The sequence below is a fragment of the Ostrea edulis genome, chromosome 9 (genome assembly GCF_947568905.1).
Source record: "Ostrea edulis chromosome 9, xbOstEdul1.1, whole genome shotgun sequence".
Lineage (NCBI taxonomy): Eukaryota > Metazoa > Mollusca > Bivalvia > Ostreida > Ostreidae > Ostrea > Ostrea edulis.
In genome coordinates, this window is record NC_079172.1 from 45,509,297 (window position 1) to 45,536,847 (window position 27,551).

Below are 27,551 nucleotides of genomic sequence, written 5' to 3' on the forward strand. Positions count from 1 at the left end.
TACTGGATGAAAGAACTTGAACTTGAAATCAAAGGTAGAAATCTAACAAATGACAAAAATACTAACACCATCCTAAAAATAACTTCTTATTTCACCTGGATGAATTGAATTACCTATTTAAAATGCAACCAGGTAAATCCGTAATCTGTAGTCGATCCAAGGTTGTCTTGCATTGATTGCTGTGCCAGTGGAATGCCGTAGTCTTCAATGATATTTTTAACTGACGTCACATTGTTTATATTTACACGGGCGGTACAACCCTCCTTTCATTTCCCGGTTCTTTGCGATGGATGAACACGTGCTTTCTCATGACATCCCGTTCAGTTCTGTATACGTGAAGTGGTTCTTGATCACCGTTGCAGTTTATTACATTTTACCTTGGGTGATTAAAAAACTGTGGTACTTTTACGTTACCTTTAATTGTGATTCAGAGGGATCTACCAAACCGTTACCCCCAGGGACATTAGGATACCCGATTATAGGAGAAACCATCGAGTTTGTGAAAAAGGTAATAACTGTATGTACAATAGTATAATAGAATTCATCATGTAGGCGACAACACACACATACGTGTGTGTGACTGTCATGATATATATATTGATCAGACTGCTGAATATATCAGTTTGAATGTCCTATATAATAAGGTGACTGTCATGATATATATATTGATCAGACTGCTGAATATATCAGTTTGAATGTCCTATATAATAAGGTGACTGTCATGATATATATATTGATCAGACTGCTGAATATATCAGTTTGAATGTCCTATATAATAAGGTGACTGTCATGATATATATATTGATCAGACTGCTGAATATATCAGTTTGAATGTCCTATATAATAAGGTGACTGTCATGATATATATATTGATCAGACTGCTGAATATATCAGTTTGAATGTCCTATATAATAAGATATCAGTTTGAATGTCCTATATAATAAGATATCAGTTTGAATGTCCTATATAATAAGATATCAGTTTGAATGTCCTATATAATAAGATATCAGTTTGAATGTCCTATATAATAAGATATCAGTTTGAATGTCCTATATAATAAGATATCAGTTTGAATGTCCTATATAATAAGATATCAGTTTGAATGTCCTATATAATAAGATATCAGTTTGAATGTCCTATATAATAAGATATCAGTTTGAATGTCCTATATAATAAGATAATTTCCCTCTCCTTCATCAGCTTGCGTTAGTACAACAATCTTTTTATTTTTGAATGATGAGAATTTTTTTTTTTAATTTCAAATGCATTATGTGGTGTATGCTTAATTTAAATGGACACATAAAACATAGGTACATTTGTTAATATCACATCCAAGTTCACGCACACTAAATATTGTAAAACACAAAGCAATGTGGAATTCGGTTTGTAAGATCATTTTACACATGTGAATGAACTCTCGGAACTGGGACATTGACCTAGTTCAATTGAGGACATGATATTATTCTTAACCTTGTTTGAACCTTATACCTATATGGATAGGGTTTATCTGAAAATAAACTTCCCAGTCCGTTTTCTTTCTATATCTAAGGCAAAATAGTTAATCAAATTCCTGTGGACTTCTGGGGGGCATTTCTCAGTATTAAATTACTGTACTACGTACGGATCAATACCTTTATCATATATAAATCTTGTTTAGGGAGAGGGCTTAAATAGGCTATGCCTGCTGCCCGACCCCATTCACTTTGTGAATAAAATATAGTTTAAATTTAAATATATAAAATCTACTGGAAGTTCCCATGTTTTAAAATATTTTGATAACGAAATCTGGTGTAAAACTAATAGTATCTCTAGTACATCTAAGTGTAAATTATGTGTTTTAAACTCAAATGTAGGTTATGTAGTACTATACTAGTATTATATTTACTTTTTTAAGATTTAGAATTAGTAATCAAGTACTATTATTCATTTCATAACAGAAATGTTATTTGAAATTCTTTAAAAAAAAAAAAAAAAAAAAAAAAAAAAAAAAAACCTGTCTCTGCGAAAATTGTCGAAAGGGGGATATTGTATTGTATTTTTATTAAGCTATTTGTTTCACGGAAATGATTCAAAAATATCATTGTCTCCGTAAAACTAACAAACCGAGCTTGAAATAAGTTAGATTTATATAAGAATGTCTTAAAAAGGAAAACTTTGTCTTCCAGAATTATCTATGTATAAATTGATTTTAACTATAACGATATTTTTACTTCGTTCAATTTCTGTTTCGGAAATAACGCGTCTTAAGATAATTTTTAAAAAACCAACTTCTACAGTCGATAACTAACTTGGGAATAACAATGTATTTTTTAACTTTATCCAATCGTGTTTCATAACGCCGCTGGCTCCCTGTGATTTAGATTAGAATCTTTTTCATAGACAGATTTGGGTGACGTCCATATTTTTATTCCGAACGGTAGAAAATGGGGAAAATGACTTATTTATATATCTAAATCTTACATGAAACACTGGTACAGATTCTACATGAAAAACTTGTAACCCTAGGGTTAATTTTATTTTTGGAGTTAAATGTGTCACATTCTAGAATCTCAAAAATAAATGGACGGGTGTCCAAGTGAGCCATTCAAATATAGTTATTGCTCACACACATTAATTAAGATATGGTCTACACTACGGTAGGATGTTTTTGTTAAAAAAAAAAATCACAGATATGTGAAGAAAACGAATAGTGATCAATCTGAAAATTCCCTTAAAAATGCTAGAGAAGGTGTTGCACGTCTCATGTTGCATGAAAGATCTAAAAAATTAAGTTATTCAAATATATGATAAAACCAATTGGAACGTATGTCTTGATTCAATAATTTTTGAAAATAAGTTTAAAAGACGTGTATTGACAAAATTAACCAACATATTTCGAGTTTAAATTAAGCAATAAGCGATTAATATGATTTTTAGCGTTAAAATGGAGGGGTATCCCTGAAATTAAAAAAAAAACTGCCAACGTGAAACAAATTAAATTTAGCATGAAGATGTTCTTCGAGTTTTCCTCTAATAAACTGTCGCTTTGAAATTTTGTTTCACGAGGGCATTTTTTTGTAAACTTTAAAAAATCAAAACGACTTCACTGGTATTGTTTTCAACTTCACCTGTACGTTAATTTTCCTTATTAATGTATGGTCTACTGCGTGGTTCAGTTGGTAAGGTTGTTGACTCTTATTTGTATAAAGATGTTTTCTATTTTTAAAACGACAGGGTTCGACTCCCTCACGAACACATTTTTTTTTTTTCATATGACGTTTTCCATCTAGATTTTTTTTTCTTAATTGAAACTCGCTTCTAATTTTTATAAATGTTTCATGTCAAATCTCTGTTTATTACTATGTGCCGAGTTTGAAAAAAGCTTCCAACCTGGACACTGTTTAGTTTGTGAATAGGACTCTCAACAAACACGCCGAATACAGCATGCAATACTTGTGTTTTAATAGTCAAGGCTGCTAACGAGAACTTGTTTGTTTTTCTGAATGAAAGTTGTTAACAAAGGCATGGTGCTTTTACGAAAAACCGTTGTGAACTTTGCAAAGCTTTGGAAGAAAATCTTTAAGGCCAAACAAAGTAAATAACCGTTAAACAGTTTGAGTTTATATGTATTCCAGCAGCAAATTGCTATGTTGAATCAATTTTAACAGGAACATGTACTTCGAATAATGTTGAACTTTATAAATGCGTATTAAACTTCCCATATTTTGTTTTGTGGCCAGAGTCATGTACAATTGCTAATTGTTGGTTGTAGAAAATAAAACATACGAGTATAAGAGCTTTGGGACTGTAGTAGTATAGAATATTAAATATTGATACACTCGTAACATGTAACCGTAAACATTGTATCTGATACTCAGAAAAAAGAAGACAATTTAATTTTCACGATTTCAAAAATTATCTTTAGGCTACATGTATAATGTATTGACACATAAAATGTATTAGGCTTGTCCCTAGTACTGGGGAATCCTTCAGGAGCACTGTATTTAAATGGCATATACACAATGGGTATAAATATGAATGAAGGTCAGTTCTACGTCACGAGTGCTGGCACGGAGCTCCGATTAGGGAGAATTCCAGCTTCGGTGCAGACCCTGGACACACCAGAAGTGGGATCTGGTGCCTAAAAGGAGTATTTCACCTGTCACACCCGCCGTGAGCCCATTCTTCCGTATTTCTTTCAAAACTAGTATTTTGCACCAGATTTTACCAGTATATATTCGATTTTACTGGCAGTCGCTATATCGGACAACGATCTACACATAATGGTTTTCAAGGCCAAATATCCTTATTGCAGGGAGATGTCTCACCTTTTCTACCCCTTTCCCCATAGAAAACATTTTTTATGATATTTATTCTAACATTGTTAGTTTTTAAAGATTATTTATCATATTACGATACACCCTAATTTTGTTTACTTTTTAGTACTTTGCTATACGTTCAATTAATAGAGTATGATCGTTTAATGAGTAAAATAATTTTTGAATGGAACGTGACGCGCTGTTCCTACCATGGTGTTTTGTACAAGTACACTTTAAATGGTTACTTAAATTAATCCTAATATAATAATAATAATATGTATATATACATACATATATATATATATATATATATATATATATATATATATATATATATATATAGACGGTGGGTGCCGTACGTCGCTGGTTCGACCCCGGGCTGGGGCGAAAATTTTCAGTACCTAGTTGTGATTATTTAGTGCTTTATATATTAATTAATTGATTTTCACATGTATCGTTTAGATCCTAGGGGTAAACGTAAGGTTGGGTGTTATAAATGTTTGTTTGTGCTTTATATTAAATATTCTATACAATTGCATCGAGAGATCCACTCTCCTTATAAAATATCTTAAACACTGAATGACACAGCGACTGTGTGGGATTGCATCAGTGTGTATAAGTAGCGCTTTAGGAGCATAACAAAGCTTCCTTTTTTATGGAAGTCGTTGTGGCCGAGTGGACTTTCGCACTGGTTTGACAATCTTGCTAGGCGGTGGGTGCCGTACGTCGCTGGTTCGACCCCGGGCTGGGGCGAAAATTTTCAGTACCTAGTTGTGATTATTTAGTGCTTTATATATATATATATATATATATATCCTTATTTTGGTTGTAATGAGAATTGAGAGATCATGGGAACATGGGAAATTGCATTGTATATGTTTTGCACAGAAAGTTTCTCACATACCAACTTGCACATTACAAAAGACCAAAGGAATTAAAAGCTTTTTTAAAGTCAGTAAGAACTAAATAATCCGGGAATGTTATTTTCTGTGTAAAATAAATATCATGTTTATATATATATAATATAAATTTGTTTTCATTTTCATCATTTTTAAAAAAAGAAGTTTGTAGCAAACATCGTCAAACGTTAGACTTCGAAAACAAACCCTCGAATTTTCAACGTGTAAGATGACACTAACGACATTTCAGTTGTTTGGGATGGTTGCTCTTTAGGTAAGGTCAAAAGAGTACATGCACGATTAATTGTCGTAAGAGTCGGCACTGGTTTTCCAACTCTGGCTTCAAGGGAATTGCTTTACAGGATGGGAAGCTTTAAAACTCCGTCATTTGATGAGTTGTCTGATTATTTACGAGAAATCATCTCGAACACGCGGGAATTGTTTTTTCGAAGCATCATATGAAAGGTGAAGATAACGAACAGTTATACAGTTGTACAGACCACCGGTATCTATATAATGTATTCATACAGTATACAGACCACCGATATCTATATAATGTATTCATACAAACCACCGATATCTATATAATGTATTCATACAAACCATTGGTATCTATCTAATGTATTAATACAGACTACCGATATCTATATAATGTATACATACATACAGAACACCGATATCTATATAATGTATTCATACATACAGACCACCGATATCTATATAATGTATTCATACAGACCACCGGTATCTATATAACGTATTCATACATACAGACCACCGATATCTATATAATGTATTCATACAAACCACCGGTATCTAAATAATGTATTCATACATACAGACCACCGATATCTATATAATGTATTCATACAGACCACCGATATCTATATAATGTATTCATACAGACCACCGGTATCTATATAACGTAGTTATACATACAGACCACCGATATCTATATAATGTATCCATACAGACCACCAATATCTATATAATGTATTCATACCTACAGACCACCGGTATCTATATAACGTATTCATACATACAGACCACCGGTATCTCTATAATGTATTCATACAAACCACCGATATCTATATAATGTATACATACATACAGACCACCGATATCTAAATAATCTATTCATACAGACCACCGGTATCTATATAATGTATTTATACATACATACAGACCACCGGTATCTATATAATGTATTCATACAACCACCGATATCTATATAATGTATTTATACAGACCACCGATATCTATATAATGTATTCATACATACAAACCACCGTTATCTATATAAAGTATACATACATACAAACCACCGATATCTATATAATGTATTCATACATGCAGACCACCGATATCTATATAATGTATTCATACATACACACCACCGATATCTATATAATGTATCCATACAGACCACCGGTATCTATATAATGTATTAATACAGACCACCGATATCTATATAACGTATTCATTCGGACCACCGATCACACGACCTCTCACCTCTGTCGGTGCGGGTTCGAATCCCACTCGCGCCGGTAAGTGAGAAAGTTTTCCAGTTTACTTTCAGAAGGTCGGTGGTCTCTTCCCAGGTACATCGTATCTGGGTTCCCTCTTCCACCAATAAAAACTGGGCGCCACCAGATAACTGAAAAAGTGTTGAGTGTGGTGGACAACATCAATCAATCAACCTATATAATGTATTCATACATACAGACCGCAGATATCGATATAATGTATTCATACACACCAGGATATCTACATAATGTATTCATACATACAAACCACCGGTATCTATATAATGTATTCATACATACAGACCGCAGATATCGATATAATGTATTCATACAGACCAGGATATCTATATAATGTATTCACACAGACCACCGATATCTATATAATGTATTCACACAGACCACCGATATCTATATAATGTATTCATACATACAGACAACAGGTATCTATATAATGTATACATACAGACCACCGATATCTATATAATGTATTCATACATACAGACCACCGATATCTATATGTATTCATACAGACCACCGATATCTATATAATGTATTCATACATACAGACCACCGATATCTAATTTATATAACGTATTCATACAGACCAGGACATCTATATAATTTACCCATACATATAGACATATTTGAAGAAGCCATTGCTAGTCTGTACTTGGATTTTTCAACACCTGGATATAGACTGAACTCTATGATTATGGATGTTGCCAATCACAGGCTTTTTAAACCTCCACGGGTCATGGATGATATTCCTTCGAAATCATGCCGCCAGTTCCTTAAGCTCAAATTTACAAACATAGGAATAGATGCCGTCAATATAAGCAACATTCTTCGTCATAAACGAGTTCAGTCGTGTATTCCAACTGATTTCAAGTCCAAGTCTACACCCAGTATTTCCTACAAATATACTTCTACTATTGCATCCAAACTTTTTAATTATAAACAAACTTTGCAGTGCCTAAATATAGACCATCTTATACTTAATCCACCTAGGTGTTCTAGTTCTTCGTCTTCATTCGACTATAAAAGTCCAACTGGACACGGCATTACTGTGATGTTGATATAGTTGGAAATGAGGACCACAGATCGTTTAATCTAAAAGGTCCTAAATACAGAGAGCCTCGGTCTTTCAATTGGCGACAGAAGTTCATCTCTATTATGAATTCTGTAGAAGATTACGCCAGAGGATGGGCTAAATATGAAAAGAGGAACCTGATACATTGATTGATTGTATATTGTTTAACGACCCTCTCGAGAATATTTCACTCATATGGAGACGTTACCATTGCCGGTGAAAGGATGCAAAATTTAGTCCTTTGAGCAGGGAGGGATCTTTATCGTACCACAACTGCTGTGACACGGGCCATCGGTTTTGCGGTCTCATCAGGACCACCCCATATAGTCGCATCTTACTGAGAACCTATTCTAACCCGGACACATTGTCAGAATGGATTAAAAGTATAAGAGGAATATTAAAATCCCGCATTAAATAGACATATTAAAACAAAAGTACGTACCATATATCCTTCTGTGTTTAGTAAACCAGAAGTGATAAAAGAATTAGATAGGTTACATGAGGAAAATGTTTCAATTCTAGCTGAAAAAGCTTGTAACAACATTGTCTTTGTTTGTAAGGCTCATTATTAAAACTGTATTTTAAACAAACTTGGCATTAATTCCACTTTTGGTAATCGTACTTATACTCCAACTGCCCTTTCAAAAGATGAAATTCTTCAAAATTATGCTTCAGTTTTAGACACATTTAATATCCCAGTCGATGAGTCGAATGAATATGAGTTACCTTTCCTATACTGCATTCCTAAACTTCATTAAAACCCTTACAAACAAATATACATTGCTGGATCCGGTAAGTCCTCTACCAAGCCCCTATCTTTGCTCCTCATGAAAATATTAACAGCTGTGAAGGAGAAACTTCAAACGTACTGTGCGACTACATATGCCAGAAGTGGTGTAAATCAAATGTGGATTCTAAAAAATCTAAAGAACTTTTAGTAAACTTGAAATCGCAAAACTTTTCTCAAATCAACAACATCAAAGCGTATGAATTTTCAACACGTTACACGACCATTCATCACGTTAAATTAAAGACTGGACTTTTTGGCATCTTACATAGACAATTGCTTCTTCAACAAAAATGGAAAACGGAAATATTCATATCTAGTGATCAGTCATCCAAAAAATTACTTTGTTCAACACCACTCTGATTCCATGCACAAGGACTCTGAAGTTGAAATAAAAAAAAATTGCTAGACTTCCTCATTCACAACATCTTCGTGACCTTTGGTGATCAGGTCTTCCAACAGTCTGTTGTAATTCCCATGGGCACGAATTGTGCTCCTTTGATAGCTGGTCTGTTTTTATATTCATATGAAGCAGAATTTTTTTTTTTAAACTTCTACGTCAGAGGAAAAAAGCTCTTGTTGTGGCCTTCAATTTGACATTTAGATATATTGATGACGTTTATGTAGCAATATTCCATTATCACCTGCATATGGTGTTTATATATCTCAACTGATTCGATGCGCAAGAGCTTGTTCTGTGTATGGTCAGTTTTTAAATCGAGGTAATCTACTGACAAACAAGTTGATGGTGCAGGGGTTCTAAAAGTCTTGTTTAAAATCAGCATTTCGCAAATTCTATGGTCATAATAACGATCTAGTTCGTCAATACAACCTATCATTGGGTCAAATGCTGTCTGACGTGTTTCATACCGATTGTTAGACCGTTCTTTGCACATTGATTTTGACTGAGGATAGCTCCGTATACCTGATCAGGATATAGGGCTTACAGCGGATGTGACCGGTCTACATGGGATGCTTACTCCTCCTAGGCACCCGATCCCACCTCTAGTGTATCCAGGGGTCCGGGTTTGCCCAACTATCTATTTTGTATTGCTTATAGAAGTTATGAGATTGATCACTGTTCGTTATCTTCACCTTTCATTCACACATATACAGACCACCGGTATCCATAAAATATATTCATACATTTGTATATAGACTTTAAAAAACATTTACATTTTAAAATGAATATATAGCAATATGTTGTTAAGTTATTAAAGATGTCAAAATCACGTTTGTAAGTTAAGAATTAATAATTTTACATTTCACCTGTAATTTTTCAAGGCAAGGAAAACAAATCAAAATATTCAAAGTTCTTTTTTTGTAAGTTCGTTAAAAATTCAGAGTATGTTGTTGAAATTGCTGCATTTAAATAGCTCTATAAACTCTTCAACACTAACTTACAGATAAAAATGAATTAACATTGATAATCCTAAGATACACATGTACGTATTACTGTGTATCATTTCAGCCAAGTTGACACAATACTCGCACTGCTGGGTTCAAACTAGAAAAGCTGTATTAATTTCCACTTACTATAGTATAACTCAATCCAAGTTTAATTCAATCAAATATGAATATGTTGTCACCATTTTAAAGATGGCATAAGAGCATAAACGATATGTCCAAATTAGAAAATCGCACTATTTCGTTGAACAGCGTAATAAAACTACAGGAAAACTAGCTAGAATAACACAGTTAACACCTGTGAGTTAGAAAAACCCAGCTACGTTATAAATCTATCAAAATTAATTGTGGATATCTGGGGGGGGGGGGGGCTGACTTCCTCTAAAAACATGGATGAAAAAATCGATATCAGCAATATTTGACTTTTCCTTTTCCATTTAAAAGCCTAGCCTAGTAGCTCAGTAGGTTAGAATTGTAGGTCGCAGGTTCGAGTTCAACAAGGGTTTTAATTTTTTTCAGATTACCTTTTACTAAAACTGTATATTTTTGACAAAATAATGTAAATTTGAAAATTTTCATCTTCAAAATATTGTTGTTCATCTCCTCCACTTTTCATCTACATCAAATTTCTCTGGTGTAGCATACTCCTTAATTGTGGGTATCAGGAAAATAGAAAATACACGCATAGGAGTTATTGCCCTTGACTACTCTATAAATATTGGAAAATTAAATGTGGATATCAGGGAAACAATTTATATTCGAGACATGTAATAGAGAAAATTCCAGCACATGAGTTATTTGCTCATCACATTTTTAAAACATAGTACCAATTATCAGACGCTCTAGGGCTCACAGTGGGTGCATGTGACCGATCAGCAGGGGTGTTTACTCCTCCAAAGCACCTGACCTGGAGGTTATAAACTTTTATTGTACACATACCCAAACTCAGCCTTGTTTGTTTTGAGTACAACTGTGAGCAAGCTCCGCGGCACACTCAAAAAATCTTGAGCATATACTCCATTTGAGTGTGAGAATGTTTCATAAAAAGTTTTATAACCTTCACTTTGAGTATGCGTGTAATCCAGAGCACGGAGTTCGAGTATAAAAACGTGCATTTATAACCTCCAGGCCGGATTTCATTTCTGGTGTGTTCAGGTGTCCCTGTTTGACCTATCCACTATTCTTTATAGGATTTATGAGATCGATCACTGTTTGTTATATTCGCTTTTTCATTCATAAAGTTTGATCAATTAAAGACTTTGTAAAAACCAAAGCCGTCACATGAGGGTGGAGTTACTTTAGATACATGCAGTCCACTTCCTATGACAAGTGTCCTGTCTGTTTACTCTTGTCTTCCTTTGGCAGATTTTTGCCCTATTTGATAATCGCTCAAATTGAAACGCCCTGGCTTTCCAAATAAAATCAAAGCCATCGGAGTTTGCCAAGAAATAGAGCCGGATACTAATTGGTGAAACCTTTTTGGTTTTCAATAAACTGTTTGATTATGTATCACACCCAGAAGACGATCACCGGAAGTATCTGTCTGGTTAGTGAAGGAACAAACTGGATAGACTCAAACATAGAATTGAAAACGACGTCATACAAAAACTGGAATCATTGCAAACAGAAAGACATGTTGATCTCAATGTCGAATGGAAAAATATAAAAAGCATGCAGACAACTGAGCATAATACTTTTGTTAGATCAAAAGCCATGGAATGTTGTAATTCACTTCTTCCCGTAATTTGATACCGTCTACTGCGGATATGGCCTTCACCACTGCAGAATGAATGACAAAGGATCAGGAGACAGCACGCTATTTACAAACTTTTTATTTGATTATCTCTTAGATATTCAATGTTAAAACGCTCTGTTAGTCTTAGCTTGTAGTCCATCCACGTGTTTACTGTAAACATTCACAAATAGTTTATATTTTACTTGTAAAGAGCGATAACTCTTGATATCCACTAGAAGGCAGTGGTGGAGAGATCTGACAAGGGGTTGCTGGGTACTTGGCATGCGAAGACGGGTGTGCAATATACATGACAATGTATAGTTTTAAATCTTGAGTAAACTATTGTTTAAAATCTAGATGTAAAGTTAACAGGCTTGTATGTCTACCAAAATTGAAATCCATAACGCCTTAGCCAGGATGTTCAGACTATATGGCTCATAAATTAAAACTGCATTCCATCTTTTTAAAAATGCTTTATACTTCTGAACATCTAGCGCATACTTAATACATCATGTGTAGCTCACACCTAGCAAAACAATATGTCATGATTCCGATTCATGGTTTCTTTGTTCGGTTGGGGTACGCCCATTCGAAAACAAATTCGCTCGTATCACCAGCTTTAGGCGAAGTGTCCCAACGCTCTGGACCGTAACAGTGAGATTTAACCGTATGCATGCCTGTAGTGGCACAGAACCCCAGTTTTTGAAGTCGACTCTTGTTTTCAAATACTGTGTGATTAGCGAAGAAGCAGTCATTATTTATGGTTACGTTTTGGGTTGATTGGATGTATATTGTTAAACGTCCTGCTTGAGAATCTTCCAATCATATTGAGACGTCACCATTGCCGGTGAAGGTCTGCAAAATTTAAGCCTATGCTCGACACTTACGGCCTTTGAGAACGTAAACAAATGTATATACTTGTACAATGGCTGTACCCAAGGGTTAATGCGTAATAATTGGATTTCTTGTATTAACATATCCTTAATCATACATTTGGAACGAGCAAACCCCCGTAATGTTGAATTTGTAAAGACTGTAACAGTTGTCAATCAGAGTCTCAGAGAGCAATATATTCAAAAGGGGACTTCTGACACGCGTGATTCTGCCAAAGGTACAAGTACTATATACAGAATACTTAAAACAAAATTCGAATGTGAAAATTATATTAAGCGTTCCTAGCAGTAGGAAATTTAGGAACATATTTCGAAAATTTTCTGTGAAAGTGGGTAGATGTAGTGGTAATTCGAGAAATGAAAGAACTTGTAAGATTTGTAAAAGTAACAAAATTGTCGATGAATATCATTATCATGCCACCTGTACAATGAAAACCCTTACTAGATATACGAAAACATTTTTTTTAGTAAACAATACTGGTTTCAGCCAAATACTTTTAAATTTAGTAACAATATCAACTTGCAATGAAACTCTCTTAAGCAAAATATGTGTGTTCGTTTCGAAAATACAATGTACTTGGAAAAGTCTGATCTCCTGATTCCTTAGCTACCGGTAATATACCAGTATAAGCATGTAATTGTATAACTCTAGTTTTCATTTTGAAGAAAAGACCATGTATTGTGTTTCTTCTTTTTTTGGGGTGCTTTTTTGCAAGAATTATGATTAATCTTGCATGTAATAGTAAACTTTGTACTATTTATTATGTATCACATATGTGATTTTTACTTGAGCTGATGGTTCTGAACGAAATTTAGCTAAAATTCACTTGCAAAAGAAAACTCTACGAAATGTACTAACTACAATGTTGTAGAGGAGAAAAATCAAAGGTACATGTATATATCCCGGTATGTGACAAAGATCAACACGGGTTCATGTCCCAACACTGAAATAAAGACATTTGGCCAAGGTCAAGATCATTTAACGACCGCCCAGAACACTGGTAGAAATATTTGTTGCAGCCATATGCATCTCATATTTGGCATAAAAATTCCTTCTGGCCAAGTAGTTTCTCATACATACTCATTTGATCAAGATCTTGGTCACACACACGTACCCCAGACAGGTGCAAATACTCATCCAGAATATAATGTTGTGAAATCGGGATATTAAATAATCTTTTTGACCCACCCACCCCCAAATGATGATGAGATCCAGTTTTCAGAGTTTTAGTAGATGCACTCTTACACCATGAACATTTTCATTTCTTTAAAAAAGTTTTCTCTGATATCTAATACATGTACTCGGATGACTGTTTAAGGACTGTTGTTTATATCATTACGTAAACAAGTTATAAACAATACTTTGATTTTCTCTCTAAATTATTTGAGTTAGAGACAGACCAATCTCCTTCCTATCGAGGTCACGTGTCTGCCAATTTCGTTGTTCAACTTTGTGTTATTTTTCGATGCATTGTTTATAAATGTATTCATTACAACGTGTTTTACTGCAAACACGCTTTAACATAATTAGACTTAAAAAACTTAGATATGAAGTGTTTTTCTTTTCATCATTAGAGATATGACTGTCACCAGCAGTGCAGGGAAATTTTCATGGCCCTTAATGATTACCTTATCATGGCCCTTTACGGTTAATGTAGCATGGGCCTTAACCATTACCTTAGCATGACCCTTAACCGTTACCTCTCAACGGTTACCATAATTGATTTCTGCACTTTACATTAGAAATTAAAACAGCCCTTTTGGGACAATCAAATGGCTTACAGTAGCAGTATTCTGATTATATGTGAACATATATTCCTACCTTTCTATTAATTTATTATCATATTAACTTTGGTTGAAACATAACAATGTCGCATCTATAAAACTACTAATATATTACACACTCCCCCTTTGACCGCCGCGATGGTCTAGAGGTAGAGCGTTCGCCCTACATGTGGAAGGCCGGGTTACGAATCCCGGCCGCGACAGACCTAAGTCTATACCAGAATATCAATAGGAAACCTACCTCCCTGTCAATGATCAAGGACCTAGAGTAATTGTTTTGCTTATTTATTTCTTTGTTATAGGTCCCTTCGAGAACTTTCACTCATGTATAGAGACGTCACCAATTATAGGTGAAGTACCAACATTTAGACCTATGCTTAGCGCTCGGGTTCGTAGCAAAGAGGATTCCTTAATGTACTGACGCCTGCCGCGACCCCCGTTTTTAATTGTCATATCCGAAAGACCCGTGATTCTCACTTCTACATGCCAAGCGTTTGGCGAAGGAGCAATCACTACCTATGTTTGACGCGGCCATGGTACATGTGGGGTTCGAACCCACCTCCCGGTTACGAAGCGAACGTTCTACAATTGTGCTATCGCGAAGTACGAAATGCTTCCACATCATTGCTCAGAGAGAAAAACTCATCTCGAATAAGTGTATTAACTTGAAACGAATAAAACATTTAGGTAGAACTATGATATGAAGATACTGATCGTAATATGCCTTATTTATACATGTATGTGTCCCATCCATTGATTGTAATTTACGACAATCATCAACACTTTCATGGCATCTGATTTGTTCGACAGTAAACCCGTCAACAAAACAAAAAAATAAACACGAAAAATCACAGTATACCCGTCAACAAAAAAAGAATAAACACAGAATAAAATACAAACTAAGGATAATAAACTTGGTACAGTACGCCTCAATGACCCCGACTATCCAGGTTGGTTGGTTGATTGATTGATTGGTTGATGTTTTCCGCCACACTCAACAATTTTTCAGTTATCTGGTGGCGCCTAGTTTTTGTTGGTGGAAGAGAGAACCCAGATACAATATACTTGGGAAGAGACCACCGACCTTCCGAAAGTAAACTGAGAAACTTCTCACTTACCGGCGCCAAGTGGATGTCACAGGTTGGTTGATTGTCTATTGTTTAACGTCCCTCTCGAGAATCTTTCACTCATATGGAGTCACCATTGCAGGAACAAGCCCCAAACCCCGTCTTAATTTGGGTGCATATTAATTTTACCCTAGCTTCTTAAAATTCCATTTTTGGTTTGCAGCAATTGAATAAAATATTTATTTAACTGGCGGCCGCCACTTATTATCTGGCGGCCGTCATATAAATTAACTGGCGGCCGCCAGTTATTTTATCTGGCGGCCGCCACTTAATTTATATATGGCTGCTGCCAATTGCAAAAACAATGTAATTCGTATCGCTGAGTGATTATTTTGGAAAAATTTAGAATAGTACGCAAACACGCAGCATCGCTTTTCAAAGTGTATAGGGACAGTCGGAGGAGAAATTGTCTTCTACAATTGTTGACAAGCAGAACCTAAAATGTCTCTTTTGCCCAAACTTCGTACTCCTAAATTGAAGGGAGGGGCTCCGTTCATCCTTCAATTGATCAGTTAATTCGATATTACATTTTTACCATTCATTACTACCACCAAAAGAGTGGGGTGGGGGCCAATCCGCCAATTAATCTTATTTCACATGTGAAGATAATTTAGTTTGCATGTGAAAATAACAGAAATTGGACGTTGTCAAAAAAAATAGAGGATCAGTCCCGTAGTTCTACGTATTGAACAGTGCAATCGAAAAACAATAATTTAATGCTCTTAATTGTATATATATATCACCTCATATAAATAAGCATTGGGGAGGGATTGCACCCCTTTCATTTTGAGAGAAAGATAGAGAAAGGGAGAAGAGTTGAATAACTGGCGACAGCCATATAAATGATTTAAATTGAGTGGCGGCCGCCATATAAATTAAGTGGCGGCCGCCATTTAATTAACTGGCGGCCGCCAGATAAAATAAGTCAAGGGTTATTGATTCGTTACCTCGCGAGGTAACGAATCAATAACCCTTGACTTGTGAAGATGAAAATTATGAGATCCGTCTGAAATAACATTAAGATAAGATATGGGTATCTAGGCCACACCGTCCCAGGAATTTAAAGTTAAGATTCTTGAAACAAAGGCAGACCACTCTGCGTTACCTTAATGTTTTGGGGAAAAGAGTACCAATTCATTTTCCACGGACTTTGACTCTCTAATTAGATTAATTTATCTATTTTAAAGACAAATGACCACCAACATTTGAATTTTCATTCCAACCGCTGATAAAAACTACAACAAATGACGTCACATTATCCTTCGTTCGATGTAAGTGGATATTCTAAATCATTTACTGAAATCTATGTTACAGAATGCAGACTTCTACACAGAAAGACGTCTGAAGTATGGTGACGTATACATGACTCACACCCTAGGCAGACCCACCATCCGGGTATCTGGCGCAAGTCACTTACGTGTAATTCTTACGGGAGAGAATACTCTAGTTACCTCACAATGGCCATCCTCCATTAGAAAGGTGTTCGGCGAAGGGTGTTTGGCAATGGCAGAAGGGAATATGCATTCATTTAGAAAAAAAATCATTATGAAGGCTTTCACCCACGAAGCATTAGAAAACTACATACCATCTATGATAGACATCACACGCATTTATCTTCGGAAATGGATGTCGGTTAAAGAGATCCATGGTCATGATGAGTGTAGAGAGTTGGCCTTTGCTTTAGCATCTAAACTATTGGTTGGATCTGATTTCAACCAAAAATATGTATCTTACCTCTCGGAAATTTTTGAAAATATGGTTAACAATATGTTCTCTCTTCCTTTTTTGATACCAGGACTCGGTCTTTGGAAGGTAAGTAATCATTTACTAAAAATATCCACTGTCGAATTTAACAAGCCATCAATCATTCTCTACTATATAACATAAAGTCAGCGTATCCAGGCTATTCCATATTATATTTATTTATTACTGATCCAAAGAGTTGGATCCCGTTGAGTTGACAGACACGGATGATCAGATTAAACGATACGCAAAGTGTGGAGTTTGATGTCATGATCCATGTCTGTCAACGTGGCGACTGGCGTGATCCAACACTTCACATCAAATTACTGTGGTAATAAATTTATCATATGTATCTTAAAATATACGTTTAAATGATAATGAAATTCAATGTATTCCTGATTTGCAAATCGACAAATACACAGTGAAATTATTTTTTGTGTACGCTATCTTGTCTGACGCGGTCGATCACTGCTTCGATACATTGTGACGTCATCAATTTCAGAGGGTGGCAATAAAGCACAGCGTAGTGATCCGGAAGTCGGATCTCACTCAATAAAATCTACACAGAAAAACCGATGCGTTTATAATAAATACCATAGGCGCTTGGTCATGGATAATGTAAATAAAGACTATAGAGCTATTGAACGGTCAGATATAATTCAACTTCCATCATTGTTAGAGCGAATTCAACTTCTGTGATTGGTAGAGCGAATATTGAACATCTGAGTTGTTGGAAATAATAGAAATGTAACGAATTTCGGTAGTAAATGGTTATGAATGATGTTTAGGTCACCTCAGTTTGCTCAGGTGACCTATTGCAATTGGTTGTCGTCCGCCGTCGTGCGTTAACAATTGAACAATTTTAACTTCTTGATAACTACCAGTCCAATTCTTTTCAGATTTGGTATGACGCATCCTTGGGACAAGGGGGACATATTTTGTAAATTCTAGGACTCCAGTGCCCCATGGGCCCTAGGAGTGGGGCAAAAATTGCCCCAAATTGCCCAATTTTCCAAAATCTTCTTTTCAAAAACCGCACACGTGTAAAAAAAAAAAAAAAAAAAAAAAAAAGAATAGTAGTGATATAGAGCAGGAAGACCTCTACCATAATTGTAAATTTCATGATCTCCGGGGTAGGGGTTCTGACACCAAGGTGGGGCCAAACTTGGTGTATACTGTTTATGTGTAAAACATTTAAATAACGTCTTCTTTAGTGCTATTGATACTAAATTAAAACTAAATAGATATTTAGAAAGAACAGGTAGTCCTTTACCAAAATTGTAAATTTGATTATCCCAAAGGGTAGGGCTTTTGGTATCAAGGTGGAGCCACAATGATCAGTTATTATATATGCGAACAATAAGACATTTTTAACTTCTTGATAACTATCATTCCAATTCTTTTCAAATTTGGTATGAAGCATCTTTGGAACAATGGGGGCATGAATTATAAATTTCAGGATTCCTGCACCCCTGGGGCCTTAGGGACGGGGCAAAAATTGACCAATTTTCCAAAACCTCCTTCTCTAGAACTGCACATGTTTAAGAAAAACTAAATACATATAGTGATGTAAAGCAGGAAGGCCTCTACCATAATTGTAAATTTCATGACCCCTGGGGTAGCGGTTCTGACCCCAGGGCGGGGCCAAACTAAATTGGTACCGTATAAGTTTTACATATAGTGTCTATGTGTAAAACACTTTAATAACATCTTCTTTAGTGTTATTGATACTAAATTGAAACTAAATGGATATTTAGAAAGAGCGGGTAGTCTTTTACCAAAATTGTAAAGGATAGGGTTTCTGACCTCAGGGTGGGACCAAACTTAGTATTTAGGTGTAAGTTTATTGATGCTGTATAAAATCTAACCGCTGCGGTGGTCTAGAAGTTAGAGCGTTCGCCCCACATGCGGAAGGTCGGGGTTCGAATCTCGGCCGCGACAAACCTAAGTCGTTAAAACAGGTAGTGACAGTTCCATCACCAAACGCATGACATCATGTGTGAATGTCACGGGTCCTCGGAGATGACCTTAAAAACGGATGCCCCGTGTCACAGTAGGTGTTGCACGCTAAAGAACCCTTACTGCTCAAAGGCCGTAAGCGCCAAGCAAAGGCTTAAATTTGAAACCCTTCACCGGTCTTGGTGACGTCTCCATATGGGTGAAAAATTCTCGAGAGAGACGTAAAGCAAGATACAATCAATCAATATAAAATCTAAATGCATACTTTGGAATAGCAGAAAAGTATGTACAAAAATGGTGAATTTCACAACCCAGAGTTTTGACTCTAGGATGGGTCCAAATTAGCCATATTTTTTATGTTTTAATGTTAATACACCTATTATATTACATAAAGCCTTTCATCAGTGTATGCACTTTTGAGGACAGTGAAGTTTTAAGAATACATCTTGTTTTATACTGTTGCTGAACATTAGAATTTAGCTTAGATACCGTATAGCGGGCATATTCCGCGGGTCTAAAATTTGGCGATTTGCTGGCACAAAGGTATGCTAATAATGTTAGCGGAATAAATTTTGACGGACAGGGAAGAGTTGTCTCTCTTTCAAATACTGAAGTCGCAATTGGATGCGTATTTGGCGAGTGAAAATTTGGCGGAAAGCTATCTAACCGCTAAAGCAAACCAAATTTATAACCCCGCGGGAAAAAAAAACCCGCTATACGGTATTCAGAAAAGGATATTTTTTTCTTCTTCTAGATTTCATAGCCCTTGGGAGTAGTGATACTTTTTCACTAGTACTCAGGTGACCGATAAGGCCTGTGGGCCTCTTGTATTGGATTTTTTATAAATTGTACACGTCTCACTTTTTGACGGGTAAGCGGCGAATCTGTCGGTTTCTTGGTGATTTATTTCTCGTGGGGCATGGAAGGGTACTAGGGAGTAACGTTGCAAGCATTATTTCTTTTTACTCTACGTGGGTGAAGTCAATTTTCAAACGTTTATGAAATTAATTTTGCAGCATACTAGTATATTTATTAAGCAAAATAGATTACAGAAAACTAAATATCCACATCGTGCAGTGGAAATAATGTTAGGATCATATTTCGAATTTCCTCTGTCGTCTTTATTTACATTGTCTATGACCGAGCGCCTATGATACAACAGTAACTTGATCCAAAGAGTTGGATCTCGTCGAGTTGATAGACGCGGATCATTAGATCAAACGAGACGCGAAGCGTTTATACTGTAATGATAAGTTTATTATATTATACCCCCATAATATTTTTAAATACACATTTATAAGACTATAAATTATTCCTTGTAAGGAATTGCGGTTAGGGGCGCGGGGGGGGGGGGGGGGGGGGGCACTTTATGAGGCAGTGGGTCTGGGGGCTCCTGGATTTTACAAATTTTATAGGGCTTGAAATATATCTCCTATTTAGTCATTACAAGTACTATTTTCTATCATTCTTAAAAAGGTGAAATTAATAAAATGACACAAATTTTAAGGGTTTTTGGAAAAAATTAAGTTCTCCCAATAAAGTAATTCATGAAATCAAAAGATTTTGTCATTTATTTCTCCAGGAGTGGAAAAACTACTGCTTCTTTTATCGTTTAGTATATTTTCCTAAACAAGATACCACGATGTACTTTAAATTTGAAAAGTTTAGGGGGCGCCGACTGCCCCCCCCCCCCTAAATCCTCCACTGACTCCCCTTATTTTTTTTCTGATCTGGGATCAACACACTTATTTTCTTTTTATACTTATGTTTTGTAAATATACGTTAAAGATTATCGAAATCTCTGTTACGTATTAGTAAAAAAAAAATCTCGCTATCAGTGATGATATTTCTTCTTACAATTGCTGAAAATGTGATTTATTACATTTTCAGGAATGTATATTTAAAATGCATAAGTTAAAAAGGTGCGTAGAAGGTTTAGGGGGATCGTGTTGCATGATCCATCACGCCTCAAGTACATGTAGCTGTGTATATATTAAAACTACCCCTATTGTAACCTCGCCACGTACGACTTCTTGTGAAATATCGACGATTAAAAATAAGCGATAAATTTTCTTTAGAAAAATTGTGACGCGTGGGCGCGCCGAATACAAACTAGCCATTTATTCTTACATATGCGTATGATTAAAGTTTCGCACTATTCACGAAGGTTGTCGTAATTAAGATCGAAAACGGTCGTAAGCTTTGAAATTCAATTTGAAAGTCGGATCACTCTGTCATCAAAACACGGATAACGGGATTATTGTATTCTCTTTAGAGAAGTCGAAAGGCATAGCCTTCATCTTCTCTTCGCAAGCATTCATGTTTTGATTCTGGAAAACGTGTAAATGCCGAAGTCGGTGACGGTTTAAGCTTCGACCGACGTTTCGACTCAGATGTGCCTGGATTTACGCAATAGACAACTTGTTTTCAAACATTTAATAGCAATACACAAAACCGTCACAAGGAAATCAAAACTTACTTGCTTTTAATCCATTTTCAACATGCCCCTGTCCCGGGTTTAAATTACAACTCTGTTTACGTCAGCCTGCTTTCTCTTAATGGTCCCCTATTGTGACAGATCCCAAGACCAGTTAACGTAAACCCGGGACAGGGTACATGTTGAAAATGGATTAAAAGCAAGTAAGTGTTGATTTCCTTGTGACAGTTTTGTGCATTACTGCTAAATGTTTGAAAACAAGTTGTCTGTTGCGTAAATCCAGGCACATCTGAGTCGAAACGTCGGTCGAAGCATAAACCGTCACCGACTCCGGCATTTACACGTTTTCCAGAATCAAAATATGAATGCTTGCGAAGAGAAGTCAATGAAGGCTATGCCTCTCGACTTCTCTAAAGAGAATAGGGATTATTGATGAGTAGGTAATAAAAATCAGTAACTTAATGTTATAGGCTTTAAAGGCAAAGGAAACATTGCACAAGGAAATAGCGAAGTGTATAGACAAGGTAGAGAGAGAGGGGAGTCAGCAGTCATTTAGAAGTGCTATTCATCATATCCTGGAGCAGAAAGACTTCGGAAAGTATGGCAAACAAGAGTTTATAGATGCCGTGCAAGAACTCTTCTTCACGGGATATGACAGCACTTCTAGCACCTTGGCAAGCGTATTCCTCTACCTCGGTAGACACCCAGAAGTCTTGCAGCACGTACGTGAAGAATTGGATGATGCAGGAATCTTACAGTGCTCATCAGACGAATTCCAGCCATCATTAGATAAGATATATCAGCTAAAGTATTTGTATTCTGTTGTCCGTGAAATTCTGCGAATCATATCGCCGGTTGGAGCTGGGTATCGCAAAGCCTTAAAAACATTTGAAGTTGGGGTATGTTCTCCATATATTTTTCTTAAACTACGGCACACTACTTTTTATGGACATCGTTATCATGAAACGTAACAATATTTACCATAAACCCTTTACTTCCCCCAATCCACCGCATAAGCACGACGTTCAACTTTCAACACGCGTGTTTACTACTATGGCCTTGAGCGTAATGCATTGGGCATTTATGACAATTGAATCAAAGCTGGTGGCATCTATAAATGAGTAAGGGGAAATTGAATATACAAACAAAACATTTGGTTTCGAAAATCCTTTGGTGTATGGCTGTCAAGGGCATATGTAGACATGTTGTCTTGTACAAAAATACGAGTTTCTGTTGGTTTAAAAATGTCAAACGATAAGGTCATTAACTAACGAGCACATTTTGGAATAAAGAATGCCCCTGTGAAAAAGGACTTCAACCTTCCGATATTATTTACTTGTGCAACACTTTTCAAACAAAATCCAAGTCTCAGGTGAAAGGTCAAGGCCAATGAGTGTGGGAAATCAGAATTTAGTGTACAGTTTTCAAGCTACGTTATTCAAGCAAAATTCACCAGCCTTTTATGAATGATACAGTAACTTTTAATCAAATGGGGCGGTCCTTCGGATGAGACCGCAAAAACCGAGGCCCGGTATCACAGCAGGTGTAGCACGATAAAGATCCCTCCCTGCTCAAAGGCCGTAATCGCCGAGCATAGGCCTAAAATTTGCAGCCCTTCACCGGCAATAGTGACGTTTCCATATGAGTGAAAAAATTTCGAGTGGGACGTTAAACAACATTAAATCAATTAATTAAATTCTTTGGTCCAGTTGGTTTAAGGTGAAATGCAAGAGTTCGTCAAGGTCACTAGAAAGAAATATTGCAAAACTTTTACTGGACATGATTTAAACTATATTTCTAACCCAGTCATTGTGAAACTGTCAGGGATAGTAATTTACATAAATACATGTATCTTAGTTCGTATTGCTTTTCAAGGTTAAATGGATAGGGGCATGATCACTGAATGGAAATGTTTAAACTCTTTGTATACAAGATTTAATTAGTTGTTTTTATGCCCCCTTCAAAGAGGGGACATATTCTTTTGAACCTGAACGTCAGTCGATCTGTAGACCAAGTCTTGTCCATTGAATATTTTAAAAATCATTTGCCTGACAGACATTAAACTTGGTACACAGATACATCTTAAGGAGTAGATGATGCCTATTAATTTTGAGGTATGGTCTAAGTCAATCCACTCTGGATATAGGAAGGTATTGTCCACTCAATATCTTGAGAACCATTTCCTTGACAAACATCAAACTTGGTACACTGGTTCATTGTAAGGAGTAGATAAACCAGTTTAGGTTCACATGGTCAAGGGTCAAACTAGACATGGTAGTATTTATTCTCCTCCATTATTTTAGAATCATTTGCTTGATTGACACATTTGGTACAGAGGTATATCCTAAGGAGTAAACGACCTCTATTAATTTTGAGGTCACAGGGTCAAGGGTCAATCCACTCCGGACATAGGGAGATATTGTCCGCTCGAATTGATTTGGCGCTACTATCAATTAAATTTTGCATTGGTATACTGGAACATCTTAAGGAGATGACCCCTATTGATTTTGAGGTCAAGGTATTGTCCGCTCAATATTTTAAGAACCCTTTCCTTGGCAGACATCAAAATTGGTACACTGGTACATCGTAAAGAGTAGATGAACCCTATTGATTTTGGTTTCACGTGGTCAAGGGTCAAATTGGGCATAGTAAAATATTGCCTCTTATATTTTGAGAATAATTTGCTTGACACCAAAACTTGGTATACTTGTGTGTCCTAAGAAGTAGATGACCTCTTTTGATTTCGAGGTCATATGGTCAAAGGTCAATCCACTCTGGACATAAGAAAATATTTTCCGCTCAATAACGTGAATTGTTTTGGAATTACTATCAATTAAATGATACGTATGTATAACCCTTTTCAATTTTCCACCGGGTGGATACATATTTCTGAAACATTTCTTGTTTTAATTCAATTTTTGTCAAACTTTTGTGAATGAACCTTTTGCATAACCTATCGGTTTTCAAGACATGTAAGGTCAAGTCACTAGAAGGGATATTTTTAGTTTACTTCTAATATGTATGTACGTTCGTCATAAACATATGTAAGAATGCAGCCTCACGCCAAAATCTTGGTTCTTACTGTTTTCGATGTTGAATATAAAACTTCATGGTCACTTTAATAAAAATTCCAAAACTCTCTGAGTTCTGATTTCATGATTACTTGCAGGAATGTTGTCTTACAATATTGCATGTTATTTATGTTCAAAGGGCGCAAGTCTCAGAACATTTTTATCACTTCTTTTAACCTTTCCAGAATTATCGAATACCCAAGGGATGGACGATAGCTGTCGGATATAGGGATACACATCTTTCCTCTCCTGTGTATAAAGACCCAAATGCCTTTGATCCTTCTCGATGGGAAACGCTTCCAAATTTAGACAGTCGAGATGGTGATTCCCATATTGACCGCATGAATTACACCGTTTTCGGGGCTGGATCGAGGTTTTGTGTGGGAAAGGAATATGCCAAGCTAGTTATCCGGGTTTTTGTGATTGAACTAGCTCGCACCTGTGACTGGAAGTTACATAATCCTTATTCAAAAATGATTTACATTCCAAGCCCCAAAGTTATCGACAAACTACCACTAACAATTTGGAAACGTGACTGTAGTATCTAGTTTTCAGGAAGAAGCTTTCTTAATTAGGAAATTGAGACTAGCAACACTGTCACAAGCATGTGCAATTTTACATAATTAATATACATGTACCGGTGTTTCGAAACAATCTCGGTGAAACATTTTGATTTATGACCATTTTGTAGTCTGGCAAGTTTATTTAATGTTGATAAATGCCTCTGTCATAAGTAGGTTATTGGGGAAGTTGTTCACGAAATTATGATAATATGTTACGTATAAAGATTCCATATTAGCGGATCATCTTTAATCAATTTATGTTTCATCTTCAGGTAAATTTTATAATACACCAAATTACTTAATTAACTTTTCCAACTTTCTCCTTTAGATTTGGAAAAGAAACAATTCTAAAAAAAAAATTATGTGAAATACAAAATTAACTTAGAATGTTAAATTATTTTTAAGCAAATCCTTTATGTCTTTAAATCTAGTATATTGAAAAGTCATTAGTTCAAATATTAATTTCAAAGTTACACACAAAATAATGTTGATGCTGCAGAACACCCTTGAGTTACATCCATAACATTCGTTCTTAACCGTTTTATTTTTACATTTTATTTTGATGATATGAAATACTCTGAATCACACTGTTTTGAATTTACGTCTAGGGGTAAATAGTTGCCGTGTGCCATTTAGTCTCACTGGTGTGGTGTTTTTGGGAGGTGGGGGTGGGGTGTTTTTCAATGGATTTTGGAAACCCATTTTTAAGAACTTCCTTACATTTATCTCGTATGATATAAATGATATTGAATTATACCCTGTCTTGACGAGATTATTCATTGCATATGATTTTATGTTGTTAGGGAAAAGACCAGTCTGAAAGTAGTGCCATATGGATGTTCCTACATATTGAGTTTTACATGTACAGTGTTCAGTGTAGGATCATGTAAACCGAGTGAAAAAAAAATAGTCATAGAGAATATACATACACGTGTATTTGCATCTTCGTTTGTTGTCTGAACATTTTAATATATTTAGAAAAAGTGATGTTGTACACAGTTCAACTACTAACCTGCACATTTATAACCGAACATAGTCAGCCGCAAATTAGTTTGGCATAGCAAAAATCAGGACAGTCTCAACTGATGCCTTACAAATCATTTACATTAATTCGTTATACGAAAAACGTTTTCAAGTTTGAAAATGATTGGAAATTTATTGTTTGCTGTAGACAAAATACGGATTATAAAGCTTTAATACTTTTATTAAACATAGACGAATTTGTTTTTATTAAATTGCATATTCTTTGTTATATCAATTTTAAATGCGTTTTCGTGTTTACATGATTTTGAAATGGAAAGAACATAAATGTAATAATATTGTTATACTTTGAAGTTCTTTTTATTTGACATTATATACTAATAACTAGATGAATATACATCAATCATAATTATTTTACACTGACACCGGTAATATATATATATATATTTATTGTGATTATATAAAATTTGATTTTACATTATTATTTATACATTTGTGTTTTTATTTATGAAGGAGAATGCACGCGTGCTGCAGTGGTTACGCTCGCTTTGTGTTTAGGTTCGAATCCACGCCGTGACGCAGATCCTGAGTTGTAAAACACTAAGCGCTCAAGGAGGTATAATTACATATGTACATCGACATAATGGCTGACTTCCTCTTCAAATATGAATAAAAATATAAATTCAGCAATATTTGTATATTCCTTTAAAATTTGATTGCCTATCTGAGTAGCTCATTCAGTTAACATGTCGATTGATGATCTGCAGATTGCGGGTGCGAGTCCAGCAGTCTTTTTTTTTTTTTTTTAAAAATCTGATTACTTTTTACAACTGTATTTCTTAACTAAATACAGTAAATTTGAAAGTTTTCAGTATCAAAATATCATTGCACATATCCCGTGGGGATCCAGGATAGAATATATCCTCAGTACCCCCTTGCTTGTCGTATGAGGCGACTATATGGGGCGGTCCTTTGGATGGTACCGAAAAAAAACCAAGGTCCTGTGTCACAGCAGGTGTGGCACGATAGAGATCCCTCCCTGCTCAATGGCCATAAGCGCCGAGCATAGGACTAATTTTGCAGCCCTTCACCGGCAGTGGTGACGTCTCCATATAAGTGAAATATTCTGGAGAAGGACGTTAAACAATATCCAATCAATCTTGCCCATATCGAATTTCTCTGGTGTGTTATTCCTTCGCAAAACGTTCATCATCAGAAGGGAAAACCGGGGTCTTTTGGATGAGACCTTT

General features: G+C 35.7%; 1 protein-coding gene across 1 annotated transcript; it reads left to right on the forward strand.

The window, feature by feature from the left end:
* On the forward strand, nt 1-26,788 carry LOC125658190 (cytochrome P450 26A1-like). The gene is made up of 4 exons (XM_048889356.2): nt 1-508; nt 16,862-17,359; nt 22,157-22,585; nt 24,943-26,788. The coding sequence occupies exons 1-4, from the start codon at nt 287-289 to the stop codon at nt 25,303-25,305; spliced, it is 1,512 nt and encodes a 503-aa protein (XP_048745313.1). The 5' UTR covers nt 1-286; the 3' UTR covers nt 25,306-26,788.
* The last annotated feature ends 763 nt before the right edge of the window (nt 26,789-27,551 follow it).

Coding starts and splice junctions, on each gene's coding strand:
- LOC125658190 (XM_048889356.2), top strand. CDS start 287: ATGGATGAACACGTGCTTTCTCATGACATCCCGTTCAGTTCTGTATAC. Junction 509..16,861: donor CCATCGAGTTTGTGAAAAAG/GTAATAACTGTA, acceptor TCTATGTTACAG/AATGCAGACTTCTACACAGA. Junction 22,586..24,942: donor TAAAAACATTTGAAGTTGGG/GTATGTTCTCCA, acceptor TAACCTTTCCAG/AATTATCGAATACCCAAGGG.